The sequence below is a fragment of the Crinia signifera genome, chromosome 1, assembly GCF_055691185.1.
Source record: "Crinia signifera chromosome 1, ASM5569118v1, whole genome shotgun sequence".
Classification (NCBI taxonomy): Eukaryota; Metazoa; Chordata; class Amphibia; order Anura; family Myobatrachidae; genus Crinia; species Crinia signifera.
The window spans coordinates 257,751,470-257,771,434 of record NC_139217.1 but is presented as its reverse complement, the minus strand read 5'-3'; the positions used below and the strand labels follow the sequence as shown (position 1 = coordinate 257,771,434).

Below are 19,965 nucleotides of genomic sequence, written 5' to 3'. Positions count from 1 at the left end.
GGAGACTCTCAAATTTTAATATCCTCTTTTGTTATGGGAAAGATATCAGCAAAACGCCTGGTAAGGAGAAACTTATTAGGGTGTTTCCACACCTCTTTAAAAGTCCCTCTAACTGAGGAGAAAGGTGGATACCGTGGCATCCTTCTTTTTACGCGTAAACAACGGCACTTGTGAATAGGGGGTGGGGTCCGAGTCCGCTACGTGCAGAACTTCCTGGACAGCTTTGACCAATTCCTCAACTCTATCAAGGAGCATGTGCTTTTCACCAGGTTTGGCAAAATGCCTTGCTTCTAAAAATGTGCCCATTTCCTGAGGCACCAAGGAATAAAAACGGCCTGGGTATTAGGGAGGAGGAGCCCCTCTCAGCTGCACTCCAGAAGTTTAACTCATTGGTACCCAATCAGAGGACCTGCAGTACCCATGGTCCCAGTGTAACACAATAGGCTGAAGGAAAACAATACTTTACAAAGACTACTGTAATTATTTATGACTTAAAAATGTCAATCTGAGAGGTACCCCTGTCCACAAAATCAACACAAGAAAGTATTACTGTCCATAGATTAGTAAAAAAGTTCCCTCATTGAAATCATAAAACCTTAATTTTAGATGCTTTGTCCAAAACAGAAGCAAGTATCACTACCATTTAGCTTAATATTTTGGTAGTACTAAAACACAGAGCTAAAACATCATATACAATAATTTGTTACCAGACTACTGGATCTATAAAATCATTTATTCCTCTTTCAATTTCGATCTATTTTAAGAAAATGTGTGCACTTTGACAAATTACTTTTAAATATCCGACAGTCGGGAAACCAACTGATAGGTCAATGGCCCCCATAGAGGGATACTGTGTGGTGAGTGCTATGATGACCCCCGACATAGGGACTTTGCCCCCCTGTCGGAGTCTCGGCAGTCGGGATTAAGATGTTGGACTAATGACCGTCCGATCCTGACTGTCTGAGCATCATACCACACCCTTATTTTGTAACCTCAGTTGTTGCACAGTGCACACTGTTCTGATCATGCCACCCGCTTTGCACACCTGGGCTACTAGGAGTATATGGCAAGTTGTATAGAACATCAATTGTGACTCATTACACTTACTGAAGGTGATTTCTCTTAATCAGATTTGTTAAAGGACTACAAAGTCGATGTACTAATCCTTGGATGCAGTTAAAGTGGTCAGAGAAAAAGTACCAACCAACTCCTGTAGTTTTTTTTTTTCAAAAACATGGGTAGATGTACAGATTGTGCCGCTATAACTTCAGAGAGGTGAAACAGGACACCATATCACCAAGATGGATTAACATATGAGCCAAAGTGAACCTCCTGCGATCCTCATCAAAGCACACAGCTACTGTAAGTCTCACTGCTCAGCCGGTTCACTGGGTATGCTAGAGGATTATGGTATAAAACATAGACTGACTCATCATGGACAGTCATATGGTCAACAGTCAAAAGGTCGACAGGAGTTTTAATTGTTTTTAGGGTGTCTGTGTTGACATAGGTCGACATGGACACTAAGTGTACCGCTGCACTCGCCGGGCTTCGGGATCGGTGTCTCGCTGCGCTCAGCAGACTATTTTATTCTCCCTCCGTGCCCTAGCTATCCAAAACAGAGAACTTAGGGGTAGATGTATGAAGCAGTGATAAGGAAGGAGAAGTGATAAAGTGCCTGGTAATATATCACCGGCCAATCAGCTCCTGACTGTTAAGTTACAGGCTAGGTTTAAAATAGTACAGTCAGGAGCTGATTGGCTGGGGATAAAGTACCAGGCACTTTATCACTTCTCCTCCCTTATCACATATATATCTACCCCTTAGTGGCTAGAGGGAATGATTGTGCTGTAAATACTTAATGAAATAGCAAGGTAAGGTTATGCAAGATGATCAGAAAGTGATAAGCTCAGTCTTATACATGTTAAGTTTACAAAAGCACTGCGACGAGTGAGGAGACCACCCATTATGGATAGGCGATAGAGGGTTTGAATTGGCCAGCAAAGGGTCACTGCTGCCATAAGTGGGGGAAGTTTCACTGGAACATCGGATGGAAGCCAGGCAAATGGGTGAAGACAAAAAAGGAGCTAAGGTGGTTTCAGACAGTACGACATGAGTTTGGAGGCAAATGGGAGGAGAGAGATTAGTCAGTAGTTGGAGAGAGTGTTCGGATTTAGGGAGGCTTATTTAAGAACGGGGGAGACAGGGACATGACTATCTCCAGATAAAGGTGAGAAAGATGTCAGAATTGATAAGATGGATGGGGAGATATGGTCTGGGAAAAGCTAGGTGGGGTATGGAGGGTCTGGTGAAATGTGTTGTCCTATTGGTTAGTCCATTTTACATGCAAAGTAAATGGCAAAGTGAACAGAAGAGTACGGATGAGAAAGACTAAGGGGGATTGCAGAGAAGGGAGTTGAAAGCAATGAAGAACAAATAGGGGTTTGAAGACTGGGAAGAGATGAGGTTTATGAAATAAATGTTTAAAGAGCAAAAGGGTGGTACTGCTGATTGAGTGCATAAATGTAAGATTACTAAAATATGGATAAAAGTGTGATTTCCTCCACAGTCATTCGGAGGTTCATAAGTGCTATTTGCTGGAATCTGGTGCCTTTAGAATCCAATGGTGAAATGTGTTGACTGCAAGGGTGAATAGTGATTCCCAGAGAAACAGAGTCAAGAGAAGAAGTAAGGGGGACATTGTAGAGGGAAATCGCTTGTTCATGGCACAAGATACAGAATAGTGGAAATAACTGAATTGGAGTAGGAAGAATAAGACTACAGTGTCAACAGCATCAAGGTTATGCAAAGTTGGAGAAGGTGAGAGGGATAATTTATGGGAGAAGTGGTAACTGTTAGAGAGGAGGAATGGGAAATTGATCTATTGAATGATACCAAGTGATGATATAAAGGTAAGGAGTTTATAGGCAGAGGATTCTGTAGACACACTGAAATCACCTAGGGAGGGAAGGTCAGAAGAGAGCAAGCAGAGAATGGAACCTTGAATATAGAGAATAAAGAGATCGTTAAGAAGTTATGAGCTAGAAGGAGTAACTGGAGGATAGAAGGACCCCCAACACCACCACCACAAAAATGGGATGGAACAGGCCTACAGTGGCGCTCATCACACTTTTTCATAACATAGCCTTACGTAATAAAGCAAGGGTACCTGATGTACAGGAACATGAGAGATATATTTAGCTGGGTTTGGGGAGCGTGAGGCATTTGCAATCTCCATGCAGCATGCCAACGTCTGCCAAGGTTCATCTGCTTCCATCCACCATTTCTTACCCTGTAGAGAAAGGAAACATTTAAAAATATAGACACAAAAAGTGAAAATAAGAACTCAAAGTTTCCTGTGGTAACACTTACAGTCAATGGTCTATCAGCAGAATCCAGAATGTTCTCCATAATTTTATCTGCATATTCCTTTCTTTCCCTGAGTGAACTTTTCTTTTTAAGACCAGTAAGGTTGATGAGATGGATCTTCAGCCAATCCAGACCACTTATTCCCAGTGGCTGTCCTTCAGCAAAAACAAGCAATGCACGTGTCACATCACTGCCTAGATGATTAAAATATGGAGGGCAGGGATATGTGCGGCCACGGAAGTCCATGTTGTGAGGGAACCAGAACACCTTATCCCTCAAGTGATTGGCAATAGATAGTTTATAAAGAGCGTCCATTCTCAGACTGAACATCTCAGAGGCTTTCTTCCGGCACCGTACCAGCTCTTTTTGATGTGAAACCTTGTCGCGGGAGCTCTGCTCTCCAGGCATTTGCATAGGTAGCATCGGTGCTTCAGAAAGTGGTGGAGGGATATCAAGCTTATTGCTACCTTTATCATTAAAGATGGACACAATAATATCCAGGATAGGTTGGTTAATACGCCAAGCACATGCCCCTAGTTGATTAAGACAATCTAGCACTGGGTACAGTTGCCCTGGAGGACATTTTTCCAGCAGCATTTGATGTTGCACTGCTCCGTCCGTGCAGCGCATAAGTTTTATTGGAGAAAGTAGGTAAGCACCAAATTGAGCTGATGTCCACGGTAAAGGGGGACACAACATTGGCATAACAGCAGCTTCAAAAGTAAGAACTGTCTCTCCTGCATCTAACATGATTTGGCTGTAAATTGGGTGTGGCTTGATCAGCCCAATCTGAAAAAAATAAAATAAATATTAGTGTACATAAATGGCAAAAACAAGAATACTTACTAGAGATATGCTTACTGGAAAAAACTTTTTGGCTAGGGAAATAAGGAGTGTACAACTTTGGTTTCAGAAGTAATTGTAATAATAATAATTTTATTTTTATAGTGCTCTTTCTCCAATAGGACTCAAGGCGCTTAACAGATAGAATGAATGTAATACAGGTTGAGTATCCCTTATTCAAAATGCTTGGGACCAGAAGCATTTTAGATAACTGATTATTCTCAGTCACTGAATTTGAATGCCAAGCAAATCATTTTCTTGCACATATTTATTGCCAGTTACATATCATGTCCCCAGTGGTGCCAGTTACAGATATCCTCAGTAAATGTTTAGAAAAAAAATAAAATAAAAGTACATTTCGGAGACTATGGTTTTTGGAATAATTTGGATAAGGATTACTCAACCAGCACAGTACAGAAACAATGAAGTACAGAAAAGCTTTTCGGAAACAATACTTCAGGGAATGAAGGAAATGCTTGAGTAAACAGGCAAGTCTTGAGTCTGTTTTTAAGGCATTCTAGAGTGAAAGCCTCTCGAACTGTGCGGGGAAGTGAGATCCATAATGTTGGAGACGGATAGCTAAAAGCTCAAGCCCCAGATGAATTATGGGAGATCCTAGGTACTGCTAAAAGTCCTTCATCTGCAGATCACAGTAATCGGGTGGGACAGTATGGAATCAGAAGCTGCTTCAGGTACCTTGGTTCCTTGGTCATGTAGGGCTTTGAAACTCAGTACTGTAAGTTGATCTTGAAAATTATTCGCCATTTTATGGGCAGCCAATTAAGGGAGTAGACAATGGGAGTTAGGTGGCTAGAACGGAGCTGTTTGGTTAACAGCCTCAAACAGGGGCTGTTTGATTATCAGCCTGGCAGCTGTGTTTTGTACCAGCTGTAATCGGTGCAGTTCTTTTGCTGGTAGACCAAGGTAGAGGGTATTGCAGTAATCCAAACGAGATGATACAAATTCATGTATGACTTTTAGCAAATCTTCAGAGGGGATTAAGTAATATTCCATGTTACCATCTCCCTCTCTACATTCAATAGTAGAACGTTAATAAGACCATACAACATAAAGATAATACATGTAACAAGAAAAACACTCAAACCAGAGTGTGACAACATAGTGTAACAGCAAAGGAGAGCAGTGTGTTCCAGATGGATTAAGAGAAAATAATTTAATGTTACGTGCCAAAAATCCTATTTTCTTTTTTTCCTATTTGGGAAACCGTGGATACCATGGAGACCTTCCAAAGATGCCTCCTGAATGAGAGTATACACAGACCAAAAAGATCCACAAAACTCTAAATGTAAGGCTCACAGCAGCCTTCTTGGTCATCACTCAGAGCAGAATCACAGTTTCCTTGTTAAGATAATTAATTGTAAAGAAGTTCTGGTGCACAGACCAACCACATCATCAAGTAAAATGAGGAATGGTGACTTGAAAGAAAGAAAACCAACTCAGAAACTAATCTAGCAGATTAAATATACAGAATAAAATTAAGTCTTCCAAGTCAGAAAGTTGACTCAAAATGTGGCTTTGAAGTGCAGACAGGAAAAAAATAGGGAACAAAGGGTAATTAGAAATGAACACCCTGAAGAGCAGTCTGAGCTTCAGGGGTGACCAATATATGCTAGAAAAAGGTTTAAAACATGAAACTTCAGTGAAAATAAACCCACTGTCCAAATTGTCCTTAAAGAATGACAGCAGATGAGCCAAGTTAAATGAAAAACATTCTGTCCAAACCTGGAGATATAAATCTTACAAATGCAATGATAATTTGAGGCCAATGAAGGTTTTCTGGCCTTTATCATGGGGTGAATAACCTGACCAGAGAAGCCTTTAACTCTGAGAAAATTGGATTCAACAGCCATGCCGTTAAAGCCAACAAACCTAATGGGCCTTATACATCTGTGACTAATTGCTGCAAGTTGATGCAGAGCAGAACACCTACCCACTTGGCAGAAAGCAGGGCAAGAACACCTTGCAATATCTGATGTCAAAGGGAAGACCCAAGAAAATCAAGTGCTATGACAGGAGAAGGTTGGACACTGGAAGTTAATCACCCATCCATGCTGTTCTGTTGTTTCAGTAGTTGTAAATAAGAAAGAAGAGCTTCTGAACTAGCCTAAATGAGGAGATTGTCCAAAAATGGAATAACTTTCACTTTCATATACATCAAAGGCGCTTTCATGACATGCATTATCTGTGTGAATACATGCATACCTTAGGCCAAGACTGGAGAGCACAGTCCTGAACACATAATGATCCTTGCTCACATCAAATCTAAGGAGGCAGTGATGCCTCTTTCCAGATTGGGATATGGAAGTACACGTTTCAAATCCATGGCAGCAAGAAACTTTTATGCTCCATGGAATGGATGACCATATGATTAGACTCCATCTTGAACTTGGCAACCCTCAGATGTAAATTGAGTTTTGAGGTTCAAGATCGGCCTAAAGGAACAAGAACACCCTGGGCCCTGCCTTGTCTGGCAAAAAAACAACTTTAGTAGTGAAAATATTGACCCTCGAAGGACAAGACATCTAGCCTCATCTCGATGAATGATCCTGGGGGAAAAAAAATGGGTAGAGGGCTGAAGAGGTCTATGATACAATCTCTTTTGATGATACATCACCCACCAATCAAAGGAAATATCTGCCCACTGTCAGAAGCAGTGCAGAAGGGACCATACCACAGATGAGTTTAAGTGGGGAACAGCCCCATAATGCCGACTGCTTTCTAGCAGGCTTTGGCCAGGACACATGCCCTGTCCTGATGCTCATCCCTTTGCAAACCCCAAGTACAGTACTTGTGATGTAACCTGGTGGAGAAGCTCCTTGCAGACACAAGGGATATGGATACAGTCATCATCTGGGTTTCATTTCAGGCATAACAAAGCATAGCGTTCTTATCTTCTGTAGCATGATGGATGCTGTCAAGACCTATAAAGAGAACAAATCTGGCAACTGAAAAGCTTCCAAAGCCCATGTATGCCTAACAGCATTTAAGATCAAGAGTGTGCTTAGCTACCATGGTCAAAGCAGAAATGCAGGACAAACCATGTGCACCATCATGTCTCTACATAAATCCACTAAGGGCAACAAGTCTAGTCTGGGGCACCTAAGTTGCACAGCCTATTTCTCAATTTCATCTAATTGGCTCAGACAGCCACCAAGACAGACTGGAGGCACACATTGACTTAATTGATCTACTCAGATTTCTGATCTGAGCCATCATTCAAGGATGCTACAAGAGGAATACACAGTGATGGCCTTTACAGCCGAGTGACGGGGACATCCACTTGAGACAAGTTTCCCAGTTACCCAAATCTTCCTCCAATAAGGTATAGGATAAAATGAACAGCTTTGGCACTTAAAAACAGCAGTTCAGCTTTTTCAGACCTCATCAAGGAACTGTGTAACGTGAGATATCAAGAGAAAAAAAGCAGCAGCTATCTCTGAAGGTTTCATCAGATTACCCAAATCTTCAGATCTTGGCTATCTAAAGCCTTGCCAAAACCAATTCCATCACTTTTTGGTGAGTGGCAGAACCCCTACCCCTGGGACAAGGTCTTCTAGACCTGAGCCTCCACCAACATCCTCATATTTTGATACAGAGAACTCAGAATCAGATACTTCTGGCAGCTGAGTCAGCACAAAGCCCTGAAATTTGTAAGGGCCGAAGAGTACAAAAAGAAATAGACGATTTTTGTTGGGGGAACTAATTGTTTTATTGACAAGGTGTGTTTAGATTAAAACATAGCTTTTATTAAAAAGATAAGAAAAATAAAAAGGTCCAAACTTACAAACATGTCATGCACACAGACAATCTTAATTGGAACCTTTCCTTTGGCAATAAACAAAAAATATTGATTCTGAATCTTTGAGGACTATTGTCCTTATTTCATTTGTGCTTAGCCTGTATTGCTGCTCCAGCCTTGAAACGAATCAGGGATGAAAAATATTCTCATATGTACATAAGCAGGTACAGATAAATCAATAATTGCTGAGTATTTCTGTCTGTATAAATGACAGAAAAGTGACTATAGAGTTCTCATCCAATATCTGCTTTTCCTCTATCATGACACAGGGTAGAAAAATGAGAGTATTAGGGAGATGCTCAGGCTTTGGAAGCAAGGAGAAAAAGTTCCTTCTGCTGCTCACATTCGCCAAATAGTAACACTGATATCTTTCAACATTGCAGTGCTATTAGATATCTGGCTGTAGAGTGAGAGCGGAACCGACGTATACGAAAACAATGTATTTAAGAGACAAATACAGTTATAACAGGTATCAATTATAGGCTAATGTAATCACTGTGCAATCAAGTTATTTGAGCAGGCATAAATTGACCCACACATTAATGGAAATTGCTTGTTTCAAACTGCATACAATGTCCCTGCTTCAATTGCCTCTTTGTCAAAACAGTTACCCATTAACATTGAATTAAGTATCAATTAAAAAGATAGGTTGTCTTAATTAGCCTAATCGCTCTCAATTCGAGAAAATAATAACACTGCTATAGGAGAGATTTATAGAAATGTTCTTCTATTTTTTAAGCCTTAATTGGTGGTATTGTAAGTAATAATACACAATCAAGAGGGAGAAAAAAGGGAAAAACAAACAACTAAAGTAGTGATTTACTAGGTGTTAATCCCTCATAAAATCTGTCCTCTCATCATAGTTTAGCGGATGAAGGATGAGAGTTTTAAAGTAGGCACCTTTCAATCAGAAATAAAAAGATGAACTTTCTGCTGCTCAGCTCAGCGTTTAACATGTAATGGATGTTCTGGTGCTTGTCAGCATTGCAGGACACCGACTACTATTTGGTAATACCAGCAGATGAGCCGCTGAGCCAGCGATGATGCACGAGCGAATCAGCGCTCACAGCTCATCATTGCCCTGTACACCCTGGGCAACTTTGGAACTGAAAGCAGCTCAGACAAGTAGACTGAGCTGCGTTCACTCAAAGTTGCTCAGTGTGTATGGGCCTTTAGTCCACTACTTCATTGCAGTGGTATTCACTTATAGTAGTGGACTCTTAGCAGGATAAGTGTCCAGTCACACTGCAAAAATTGTAATGGTATAAAGAACATGACAGAGTTCAAGGTGTTTACTCTGCCTCCAAATTTCCCAAATTGAACATCTGTTGATCTGTGGATGTGTGGGATGTGCTGGATGAGGTATTAAGGGCCATGGAAATTTTAAACTTAGAGGACTTAAATGATAAAAATAGATCTTTCAAAAGGGTCACTCCACCACTCCTTTGCCTCACAAACTACATCGCACAGTGGTACTGAGCAACTGGGAGAGGGACAGCAAGCCCCTCTCAGTTAGAGAGACAGAGCCGATAGCTGTTCAGCTTGTGTCCCCCTACCTAGTCACTCACGAGGTCCATGACCAGGTATGAAAAGGAGTACAGGAGATCAGGGGCAGATACATCAGAATTAGCAATCCTGACCTTTCCCCAATAGCAGAGTTCACTGAAGAAATAAATAAAATACTGACGGGCGTGGCCTGGCTGCCGAGCGGGGAAGATGCGGGTCCGTGGAGCTCCCGGAGGACGGCTCGTTTGGACTGCGCTAAAGCCTCCTCACCCGCCGCAGCTCAAGCAGAGTGCCTCCCTTACCTCCCCGCCATCCCGTAGAGCGTTGCCGCAGAGCCGGGGGACTCTCCGCGAGCCCTTGCAGGTTGCGGCCTGCTCAAAGGGGTGAAGCCGGGGCCTCGATTTCCGGACCGCTCGCGGCCCTGACTACCGCTGTTTAGTGTGGGGCGGCGAATTGAAGGTAGATGCCGGGTATTGGGGGAGACCTGCGCCTGAACCACCGGGGAGCTTGGAGGACGGAGTAGCGTCGCTGGGTGCCCCTGGCGATATCTAAAAGGCTCCTACACACCGGATCCCTCTGCAGAACAGCCACGGCGGCCATCTTAGCGAGGGGATCAGCGCGCACCCACTGCACAGTTCTGCAGCTATACTCCTCGCCGGATCACCCAGCCTGGGTGCTGCTAAAATACACAGTAAGTGGATTCAGGCAGCACAGTTTGAAAAACACACTGTGGGTGACCCCAATCTCTGCTATTGACCCCTGAGACTGCCCTTTCAGGTCTATGGTGGAGCACTGTCACAAAGGACATTCACATCCCTGAGAGGACATTTATCCCTGGGTTGCTTGCCCTACTTTAAGACTCATAAAAGATCATATGCTAGCATTGCCTGACTGAGGACCTAGGGTTTCTCTTCTATAAATATTTCTTTATTTCTTGAGGAGATACCCATTAGCTACCTCCAAACAGTGTATACCCATACCATTAACGAACCTGGGGTGCCCTCCGGTGGAGATTCTCGACAGCACACTCCTCCAACCTGACACCCTGTTATAGCTGCACTTAGAACCTTCAAATACCCAGTGCGCCATCACCTGCTAAGGCGTCCAGCTATAATCTACATTTGTTTTGCTCAAATTGACTATTTTGTTGATATCACTAAACATTGTGGCACCTCGACCTCTGTGAAGCCTGGGGGATATCTCCTTGATACTACGTGCCGCCCGATGTGTAGGCTCCCGGACGGAGTCTAGTGATAATGAGTCTCTAGTTAGTTTGGTTGCCAGGCCATGATCCCCTAGCCACCCGCCAAAAATGGGGGGGTGTTGACGCTACCTCCCTCTGGGCGCACTTTACCTAGACTATGATGACAAGCCACTGATCTATTAAGGACACCCACCCCCAGAGATTCCTGCACCCTATCTACATATGGGGAAAAGGAAAGGGTCCCAGACGCCGGTGACCAAAAGCCAAAGTGGCAGCCAACTACAACCAAATATATTTCGATATCTCACTCCAAGCTCTGATTTACACGCAGACGACTCGCAGCCCTCCTCAGAGGCCTCACAGTCGCCGAGGGACCCACTTCAAATGGAGTCATCTCCAGTCCTATCTCCCCCTCAGAACCCTGAAGTGACTCTATCTGAGGTCCTGACATATCTCCGCACTTTACCCACAAAAGCGGACCTTCCGTCCAAGAAAGATTTTTTGGATCTTGAACAGTCCCTACGAGAGTCAATCAAACTGGAGGTGTCAGCTATCCAATCTGATCTTACCCAGACGACACACAGAGTTGCAACTTTAGAGGACCGTACTGATACGCTGTCAAATTACCAGGATAAGCTACGTGAGGTGACGGCCACTCATGCCCAAGAATTAAAACTTCTCCAGCGTCGTCTGGAAGATATAGACAACAGGGGGAGGAGGAACAACCTTCGGGTCCGTGGACTCTCAGAAGATATCCAAGGCCCAGGTCTGATAGACGCTCTAACAAAAATTTTTAATGAGATAACAGAGGCTGCGCCAGAAACCCCTATTCTATTCGATCGGGCTCACCGGGCCCTGAGACCTCGGGGCTTGCAGTCGGAGAAGCCACGTGATGTCATTTGCAGGCTGCACTACCACAGAGAACGAGAGGATATTCTGTTCAAGTCACGGAAACTGGAGGCCATCGAGTTCAATGGAGACAGAATAAATATCTTCCCCGACCTCTCATGGAGCACTCTCCAGCAAAGGCGTATGCTCAAACCCCTCACGGATCTTCTGAAACAGAAGCACATAAGATTTCGATGGGGCTTCCCATTCAGTGTCCAAGCATCACATGAGGGGAAGCAAGCAATCTTGCAGGAACCATCCGACTTAGACACCTTCTGCTCGACCCTGGATATACCCAAGCCGCACCTCGCAGACTGGGTTCACATGACGAACCGCCTGGACCCTCCCCGTCTGCCGCCAGGTGAGCTGCCGTGGCGGGCAGGGAGCCTGGAGCATCTCCTTCTTCCAGCTCGGCCCATCGAGACGCAGTTACCTGATACACGAACTCACCTGCTAGTCTGGCTCATTTGAGAGGAGATGGAAGACTGGTCGAATGCGTAAGACCTTATATTGACAGAGTTATATGTGCGAAATCTGTTTCTCAATGATGTTATTACTTTTATAGCTATGTTACACTCTTTGGGAGACCCTCCCCGATATTATTGGATTTACAGTATTTAGACCTCAGTTGGTTGGGTGCGGGTAGTTGAGATGAAGTTACTTTGGATACGGGTAGTTGAGATGAAGTTATTTGTTGCCCTTTACAAGACTAGATAGGGATGTGGCGGTCCTTTTCCTGATGATGCATACCCCTGGGTTAGATTTCCACCTTCACTATTCCCCTAGTAGAGGTACAGTAGCTGATTTCTCTCCTGATCTACAGGGTGGTGCTTTTCAGGATGGGTGTCCTTGGAATAATTTATCTCCAACGTGGATATATTTTCTCAATGCTATATATTTTTTTTTTTTTTTTAGTCTAAGGAATATTAGATTCCAAATAGTGTGGCTTTGTTCTAGGCCCGGGGGAGGCGGCGGACACGTGCCCCAGTATGGGTGAACCACACATTTGCTGGATGGCGTTGTCAATAAATGGCATCGCTGTTTCCGCCAGTGGTTATGTTTTTCTCATATATCTTGTTTTTGAGTTTTCAAATTCTGGTGTTAATAGATATATTATATGTTTTTCCTTCTCTTCCTTCTTTCCTTTCTCTTCTCCTGCCCTCTTCCCTCCCCCCCTGCCCAGGGTTCTCGCCCCCTATGGGTTCATAGATATGGTAGGAAGGCCTCCATTCGCTGTTCACCTCCCCACATTTTCTTTGAAATGTCGACACTGAAAGCACTAACCCTTAACCTTTTTTCCCTGAATGTAAAAGGTCTTAATGTACCGGAAAAAAGGTCTACTTTGCTGAAAGAACTTAAGTCCAAAAAGGTCGACGTTGCCTTCATCCAGGAAACCCATTTAAAAAAAGACGCTGCACCTAGACTATACAACCACTTCTACCCTGCGATACACACCAGCAACAACCCACTAGGTAAGACCCTAGGAGTAGCCATATTACTGTCTCGTAGACTCCACCCAACAGAGGTTACCCATCATAATTTAATAGAAGGACGGTGCCAAGTACTCAAACTCACACTTTTCTCTCAAAAATACACATTTGTTAATGTGTACTTCCCCAATGTACACCAGCGACAATTCCTTAGTAAGGTCCTGCGTCTTATCGCGCCATTGAGAGAGGGCTGCCTAATATTGGGAGGAGATTTTAACTGGTCACTAGACCCATCGATAGACTGTAATCCCCCTCCCAATTCTCCTTGCCTCCGTGATCACCGTAAGGTTAAACAGCTTCTCCATGAACACCAGTTGATAGACTTGTGGAGGGTACACCACCCATCTGTTAAAGATTACACCTATTTCTCACATCCACACTCAGTGTACTCCCGGATAGATTACTTCTTGGTGGACCACCAGTTCCTACAACATTTTGCTAGCAGTGATGTGGGACAGATTACATGGTCTGACCACGCCCCTATCTGTGCCAGAATTATGACTCCCCTCGCTCCCCCGCGGATGTGGTCTTGGCGTTTTAATGAGCTTCTCCTCTCAGATGTGAGGGCGAAAAAGGAACTGGCCTCCGTGATTTCGGATTATATTTCCAACAATGACAACGAACTGGCGTCCCCAATATCTATCTGGGAGGCACACAAATGTGTGATTAGGGGAAAATGTATACAGCTGGGAACCTTGATTAAAAAAGAAAAGGAGGCTAAGAAAGCGGAATTGTTAGAACAAATAAAGACCCTGGAACTCTCTCACAAAACCTCCCTCTCCCCTAAGGTACTACGGGAATTAACTAAGGCCAGATCGTCGCTTAATCAATTGCTACAGGATAAAACAAAATTAGAACTTCGTAAGTGTAGGCACAAATTCTATTTATGGGGTAACAAACCTGGCTCGATGCTAGCGAAGGCCCTTAGAGCCCAAAGGGCGCAAACATATGTCCAAAATGTAGTCGATCATACCGGTAAAAAGGCCCACACTTTCCCACAGATCGCGAAGGCCTTTGAAGACTTTTATACCCGTCTATATAACTTGAGGGGGGACTCACTTCAGCCAGACAAGACTACCCTAAAACAGGACATTGACAATTACTTGACTTCGGCCCATTTCCCACGCCTCTCTGAGGTGGATGTACAATGGCTTGAACAACCCTTTACTATAGAAGAGCTTGAACAGGCCCTCAAGAACACTCCTTCCGGAAAGAGTCCCGGCCCGGATGGATTTACAATAAGCTATTACAAATCCTTTGGCTCGACCCTAATGCCTCTTTTTTTAAAAGCCTGTAATTCTATATCTAAGGACTCTAGTTTTTCACCCCAAAGTCTAGAGGCCCACATCTCTGTAATTCTCAAAGAGGGAAAAGACCCGGCCCAATGCGCAAGCTATAGGCCAATCTCGCTTCTAAATGTAGACCTGAAACTTTATGCCAAACTCATCGCGCAGCGTCTGGGATCCCTTCTCCCTGAACTAGTTCACGGAGATCAGGTAGGTTTCGTTAATGGGCGAGAAGCTAAGGATAACACAACTAAGGCAATTGACTTAATACACTTTGCAGGGCTTCAGAAGGCACCTGTGGTCTTTCTGTCAACGGACGCAGAAAAGGCCTTTGATAGAATAGATTGGTCCTTTATGGAAGCCTTACTTAAACATATCGGGCTAGGCCCGAGTTGCTATTACCGTATCCTTGCCTTGTATAGCACCCCCTCCGCCCGGGTGAGAGTAAACGGAGCCCTTTCGGATTCGTTTAGAATTAATAATGGTACGCGACAGGGCTGCCCCCTCTCGCCCTTAATCTTCGTTTTATGTATAGAGGCATTGGCACGTGCGATCCGACAGAATGGAGATATTAAGGGCATAGAGGTTGGACGGACGGAACATAAGCTCGCTCTTTATGCTGATGACCTCCTGGCATCAATATCAGACCCAATCACCTCTCTGCCTTCCCTGATGCTAGAATTTGAAAGGTTTGCTCACTTATCAAATTTTAAAATTAACTATTCAAAATCTGTTGCCTTGAATATCTCTGCACCAGGCAATTAAGTCGAGGGATTTAAAAAGGCGTTCTCATTTCAATGGCGTGATGACCATTTTAAATACCTGGGCATCCAGCTATCAAAAAATAACGCCAATCTCTTCCAGCTCAACTTTCTTCCATAACTGACCAATATAAAAGCAGAGTTCGCAAAATGGTCGGCCCTCCGTCTGTCTTGGCTGGGCAGAGTGAACACGGTAAAGATGAACATTCTCCCGAGAGTATTGTATTTATTGCAGACCCTCCCGATCATGATCCCATCCTCCTTCTTTAAGGAGTTACAAGGTATAGTCGGGAAATTTGTCTGGGGTAACCGCAGGCCACGAATCTCCCAAAGAATCCTCATACAAAGCCGCGACAGAGGAGGACTGCAACTTCCCCACTTTCTTAGCTATTACCACTCGGTACACCTCTCCAGGATTATGGAGATGACGAGACCTCTACAACATAAGCAATGGCCTGCCATTGAAGGCCATGCGGTGGGTATTTCCCCTCGGGTTGAACCCTGGCTTCGGAAGATACCCCTTACGCGACACCCAACCTTAACTCCCACACTCCAATGCTGGGTAAGGTATAGAAACCTCCCCTATTTTAAATCAGGCACCTCACTTCTCACCCCCCTAATAAATAACCCTGAGTTCCCTCCGGGAAATGCCCTGCGGACTCTACCTGCGCGATACTCGATAGATGTATCTTATTTAGGACAGCTAGTAGACAAAGCAGGGTTGAGATCCTTCTCCGAACTGCGCTCTGACATTGGCCTCCCGGCGAACCTCTTCTGGCTTTACCTCCAGATCAGACATTATGTTTCCTCCCTCCCCGTCCGGGAGCAGGGTTGGGAACCCACTCCTTTTGAATCACTTATCCTCTCGCAAGAGTCCCCAAGACACTTGATCTCTAAATTATATCAGATATGCCTAAGTAACCTTGCAGACGACAGGCCTGCCTATGCTGTGGCATGGAACAGGGAGCTGGGTCGGGATTTGTCGGGAGACCAATGGTCTAAGATCTTTAAGTATATTTTTGCTTCCTCATCTTCGATACAGACACTAGAAACCCAATATAAGATTATATCGCGCTGGTATAGATGTCCGTCGACACTGCACCAAATGAATAGAACGCTACCCAATCTCTGCTGGAGGTGTAATCAGTCACAGGGCTCACATATACATATATGGTGGTCCTGCCCATCTATTCAATCATACTGGCGCCAGATCCATAGTCTAGCGGAAAAAATAACTAGTGTTTCCTTACCTTTCTGCCCAGAGTTCTGGTTATTTAACCTTGTAGACCTACCCATTTCTAAATTTAAAAAGTCCCTGATTAGGCACTTACTGAATGCAGCGAGGGCGGTAATACCATGTCACTGGAGGTCTTCGGAACCTCCCCCTATCTCCCACTGGTTCCGCAGAATTGACCTATAAATGGCCATGGAAGATCTAACTTCTTTCCTGAAGGATTCATCGCAGACTTTTGCTGCCACTTGGCTGAGCTGGCTCACCTTCAAGGAATCCCCAGAGTACGCTACTATAACCTAGGCAGGACAGGTCCCTGCCCTTTCGTGAACCCTGGGCGGCCTCCTCACACCCCCCCCCCCCCTTTTCTCCCCTTCTGTCCCCTCTTTTTTCTTCACTATGTTTCCTTCTTTAAACAACTTATTGTCATATACTATGTCATTATATGTATTCAGCCTTCAGTGGCCTGTTCGGCCGTTTGGACATCGCTCGGGATAAATCGTCATCTAGATCCTTGGGAAGGAAACGCTTGTTTACTGTATATTGAATTTTGCACTGGATCATTCAAATGTTTTATACTGTACTTGAGTGCACTACTTTGTTCTATACTGAAGACTGTTTGTATGACTATTTCTATATTTCTAATAAAAACTGATTGCATAAAAAAAAAAAAAAATACTGACAACCCTAAGGAAAAATGGTCCCCACTCCTAACACACACACACCCACGCACACGCACACACACACACACACACACACACACACACACACACACACACACACACACACACAAAAAGGAAAGCTCTTTGCACTATGGGATGCAAGTTTAAAGGTCCAGGATGGAGCCTCTGACTGAGGATAGCCTGAGGTGCGAATACGAGCCTCATAGGGGAATTTGCTGAGACTTCACGTCCCCTGCCAGACTATACCACTTATAAACATATTGGTCGAAAGATAGTGCCCCCGTCCTCTGGCTTATTTGGACATTATTTGAGGTGAACTCACCCAAAAGTGGTGCACAAGGAACACATCCCAGGTGTACTCCTTGCATCAGCAGTGCATAAAAAAATGCAAATAGTGTAAATATTAAGCAAAAACACATGGCGCAGTTATTCACACTTTTCAAGATGTGCAAAACAGGGCTATTTGGATGGATCTGAGGATATGCTCATGTGTAGCAAAAGAACGTTTGACGTTTATAAAAGAGAAACTATAACTAATTATCACTAGGTATGATAAACAAGTACATAAAATAGATACCTGGCGTGTGCTGCGGAAAGAGTACATGTGGTATAGCACTGGGATGAGTTTTGCTTCACTCCGAGGGCTGAACATATTATTTCTCAGTTTTAGTGTTTGAACCATTAACTCCACTAAGTGTGTGCCCACTTGCACCAGCAGGGAAAAAGGCCAGGGGGTATGTACATTCGGATAGCATGGCCCACCAAATTTCTCATGTTCCAAATTTTCCCACAGCTCGCGTGGTAGTTGATCAGAAATCTGTATGTAAATAGACAAATAAAATTTTACGGTTTTGGATGCTAAAAAGAAAAAAAATGACATTTAAAAAATGACATTTAAAAGGCTGATGAGGCATCTTAATCTACACTTCTATCAGTTGCAGACATTTTTCAACACTTCAGGCCTAATTCATGATGGCTTGCTAAGCAGCGTACATGTGCTGCTCAGCGAGCACATAAACACGGCATACCACCCATCCGAACCCCCCCCCCCCTCTGTACGAGAACACATCGCATTGTTTGCAGCCGAAGTGGAGAGAAATCTTTTCGATTGATTTCTCGACTCTTCAGAAATAAAAGTCAGTGTTAACTGACCTATTTCCGTCGGAGTCCACCGAAGAGGGGACAGGGGCCATAAAACGCTGGGCGGTCCCCTACTCCGCCCCCTCCCTCCCCCTACCTGTGCTAATGCCTCAGCATGCGCATACCCCCCCCCCCCCCCCACCATCCGAACAGGGCCGACTTCAAACCAATCTGATCGCTGCTGAATCACCCCCTTTGTGTGTAGAAGTTATGGCGAATCACACTTACCTTCCCCTCTGTGGATAATAACTGGCTGTATTCCTTGTATAAATCCTGAATCCTATCCATATACTTCCCATGCAGTTGTCTGCGGATTAAGAACCTGTTGTAGATTTTCATACCAACATCCCTAGAAATCATTAGGAATGAGTCCCCTGCAGGTGGGATTTTAGACAGATTCTAAGGAGACAAAGAGGTGGCTGGTGAGAAAAGCAGCACAAATAAAACAGTACAAAAAATTATTAAAAGTACAAATAATATAAACACAAAGAGAGGAAGAAAAGGAAGATAGATGCCCATAAATAGTGTGGGTCATCAGTCCGTTTCTTTAAAGAGACTATGTGCAAAAGGTTCTGGAAACATTCCAAGTCCACGATGAGATGACAGCATCATCCAGTTACTTTTGTCAGTGGTACATTCATGCATCTGATCTAGAACAATACAAAATCATGCAACTGGCTCTCAAAACCCCAAAAAGGTACAATATTAACGGCTTTATAACTGAAAGTACAGAGAATGAAAGGGATCTAGGAATCACTATACAGATAACTTAAGGACAGTAAGCAATTTTTAACAAAGCAATGAGGAAGGCAAATCAGATGCTTGGTTGTGAAGAGAAGGAATCAGTAGCAGAAAGACACAAGTAATTGGTGGTTAAACTCTGTCCTCAAGGCACCTTAAGAGTCCAGGGTTTAAGGATATAAATCTTTATGCACAGTTGACTTAATTAGTACCCGCAGTCAGTTTGATTATACCATCTGCACACAAGTTGGTTCCGGGAGTTAGACAATGTCTAGATACACATGGAATGAGTTGAAACAAAAATGTACACATCAGTGGGGAATCCAGTGGAACCCAACCACACAAGTCTTTTTTTCTTTGTGTACTTCAATTGGTTTGTGACTCTGGAGCACCACCAACCCCTTGATAGTATATCTGGCAGCATTGCCAATCAAGTTATTCTATGGGGAATTGGATTATTATTGAATATTAATTGGACTGTATAGGTAAGCGTATAATTGAAGAGTGACACATCAATGGGGAATCCAGTGCGGAAGCCTGCCAAAAAGTTCTCTAAAGTGGGCAACGTGCAAGGGCCAACACTGACAAAATGTCAACACAGCAAAATGTCGACATGAAAAGGGGATTTTTGTAAGAACTTACCATTCGAATCCCTGTGACAGGCACCTATGCTAAAGCTTTGAGAGGAAGGATCCTCCCTTCTGCATCCCAGCATTCCTCAATTCAACTTCCAGAGCACACTAGGATACATTAACTCAGTACCACGCCTGAACATATTAATATGCACAATCAAGTAATTATAACCATCATAACATAACACATGAAACGGCATTACTTACTGAGTGTAAGGGAGGGATCGCTGTGTCAGCAGTAGGGATTCAGAGAAAGGGATTCGAACGGTAAGTTCTTACAAAAATCCCATTTTCTCTTTCATCCATCCTGGTGACACAGCTCAACAATGGGACGTTCAAGAGCCGGTCCTTTGGGAGGGTACGCTCAGGCC

The 19,965-nt window shown here is 43.8% G+C and overlaps 1 protein-coding gene across 2 annotated transcripts in view; it reads right to left on the bottom strand.

Annotated features, from left to right (window-relative positions):
* Positions 1-19,965, bottom strand: part of POLRMT (RNA polymerase mitochondrial) — a 96,028-nt gene that overhangs the window by 30,761 nt on the left and 45,302 nt on the right. For both annotated transcript variants that reach the window (XM_083181063.1, XM_083181053.1), the window contains 4 exons: positions 18,450-18,620; positions 17,659-17,898; positions 3,373-4,158; positions 3,170-3,292 (listed from right to left, as the gene is read on the bottom strand). In XM_083181063.1, coding sequence (XP_083037189.1) covers positions 3,170-3,292; positions 3,373-4,158; positions 17,659-17,898; positions 18,450-18,620 — 1,320 coding nt within the window. The remainder of the gene's footprint in view (positions 1-3,169; positions 3,293-3,372; positions 4,159-17,658; positions 17,899-18,449; positions 18,621-19,965) is intronic.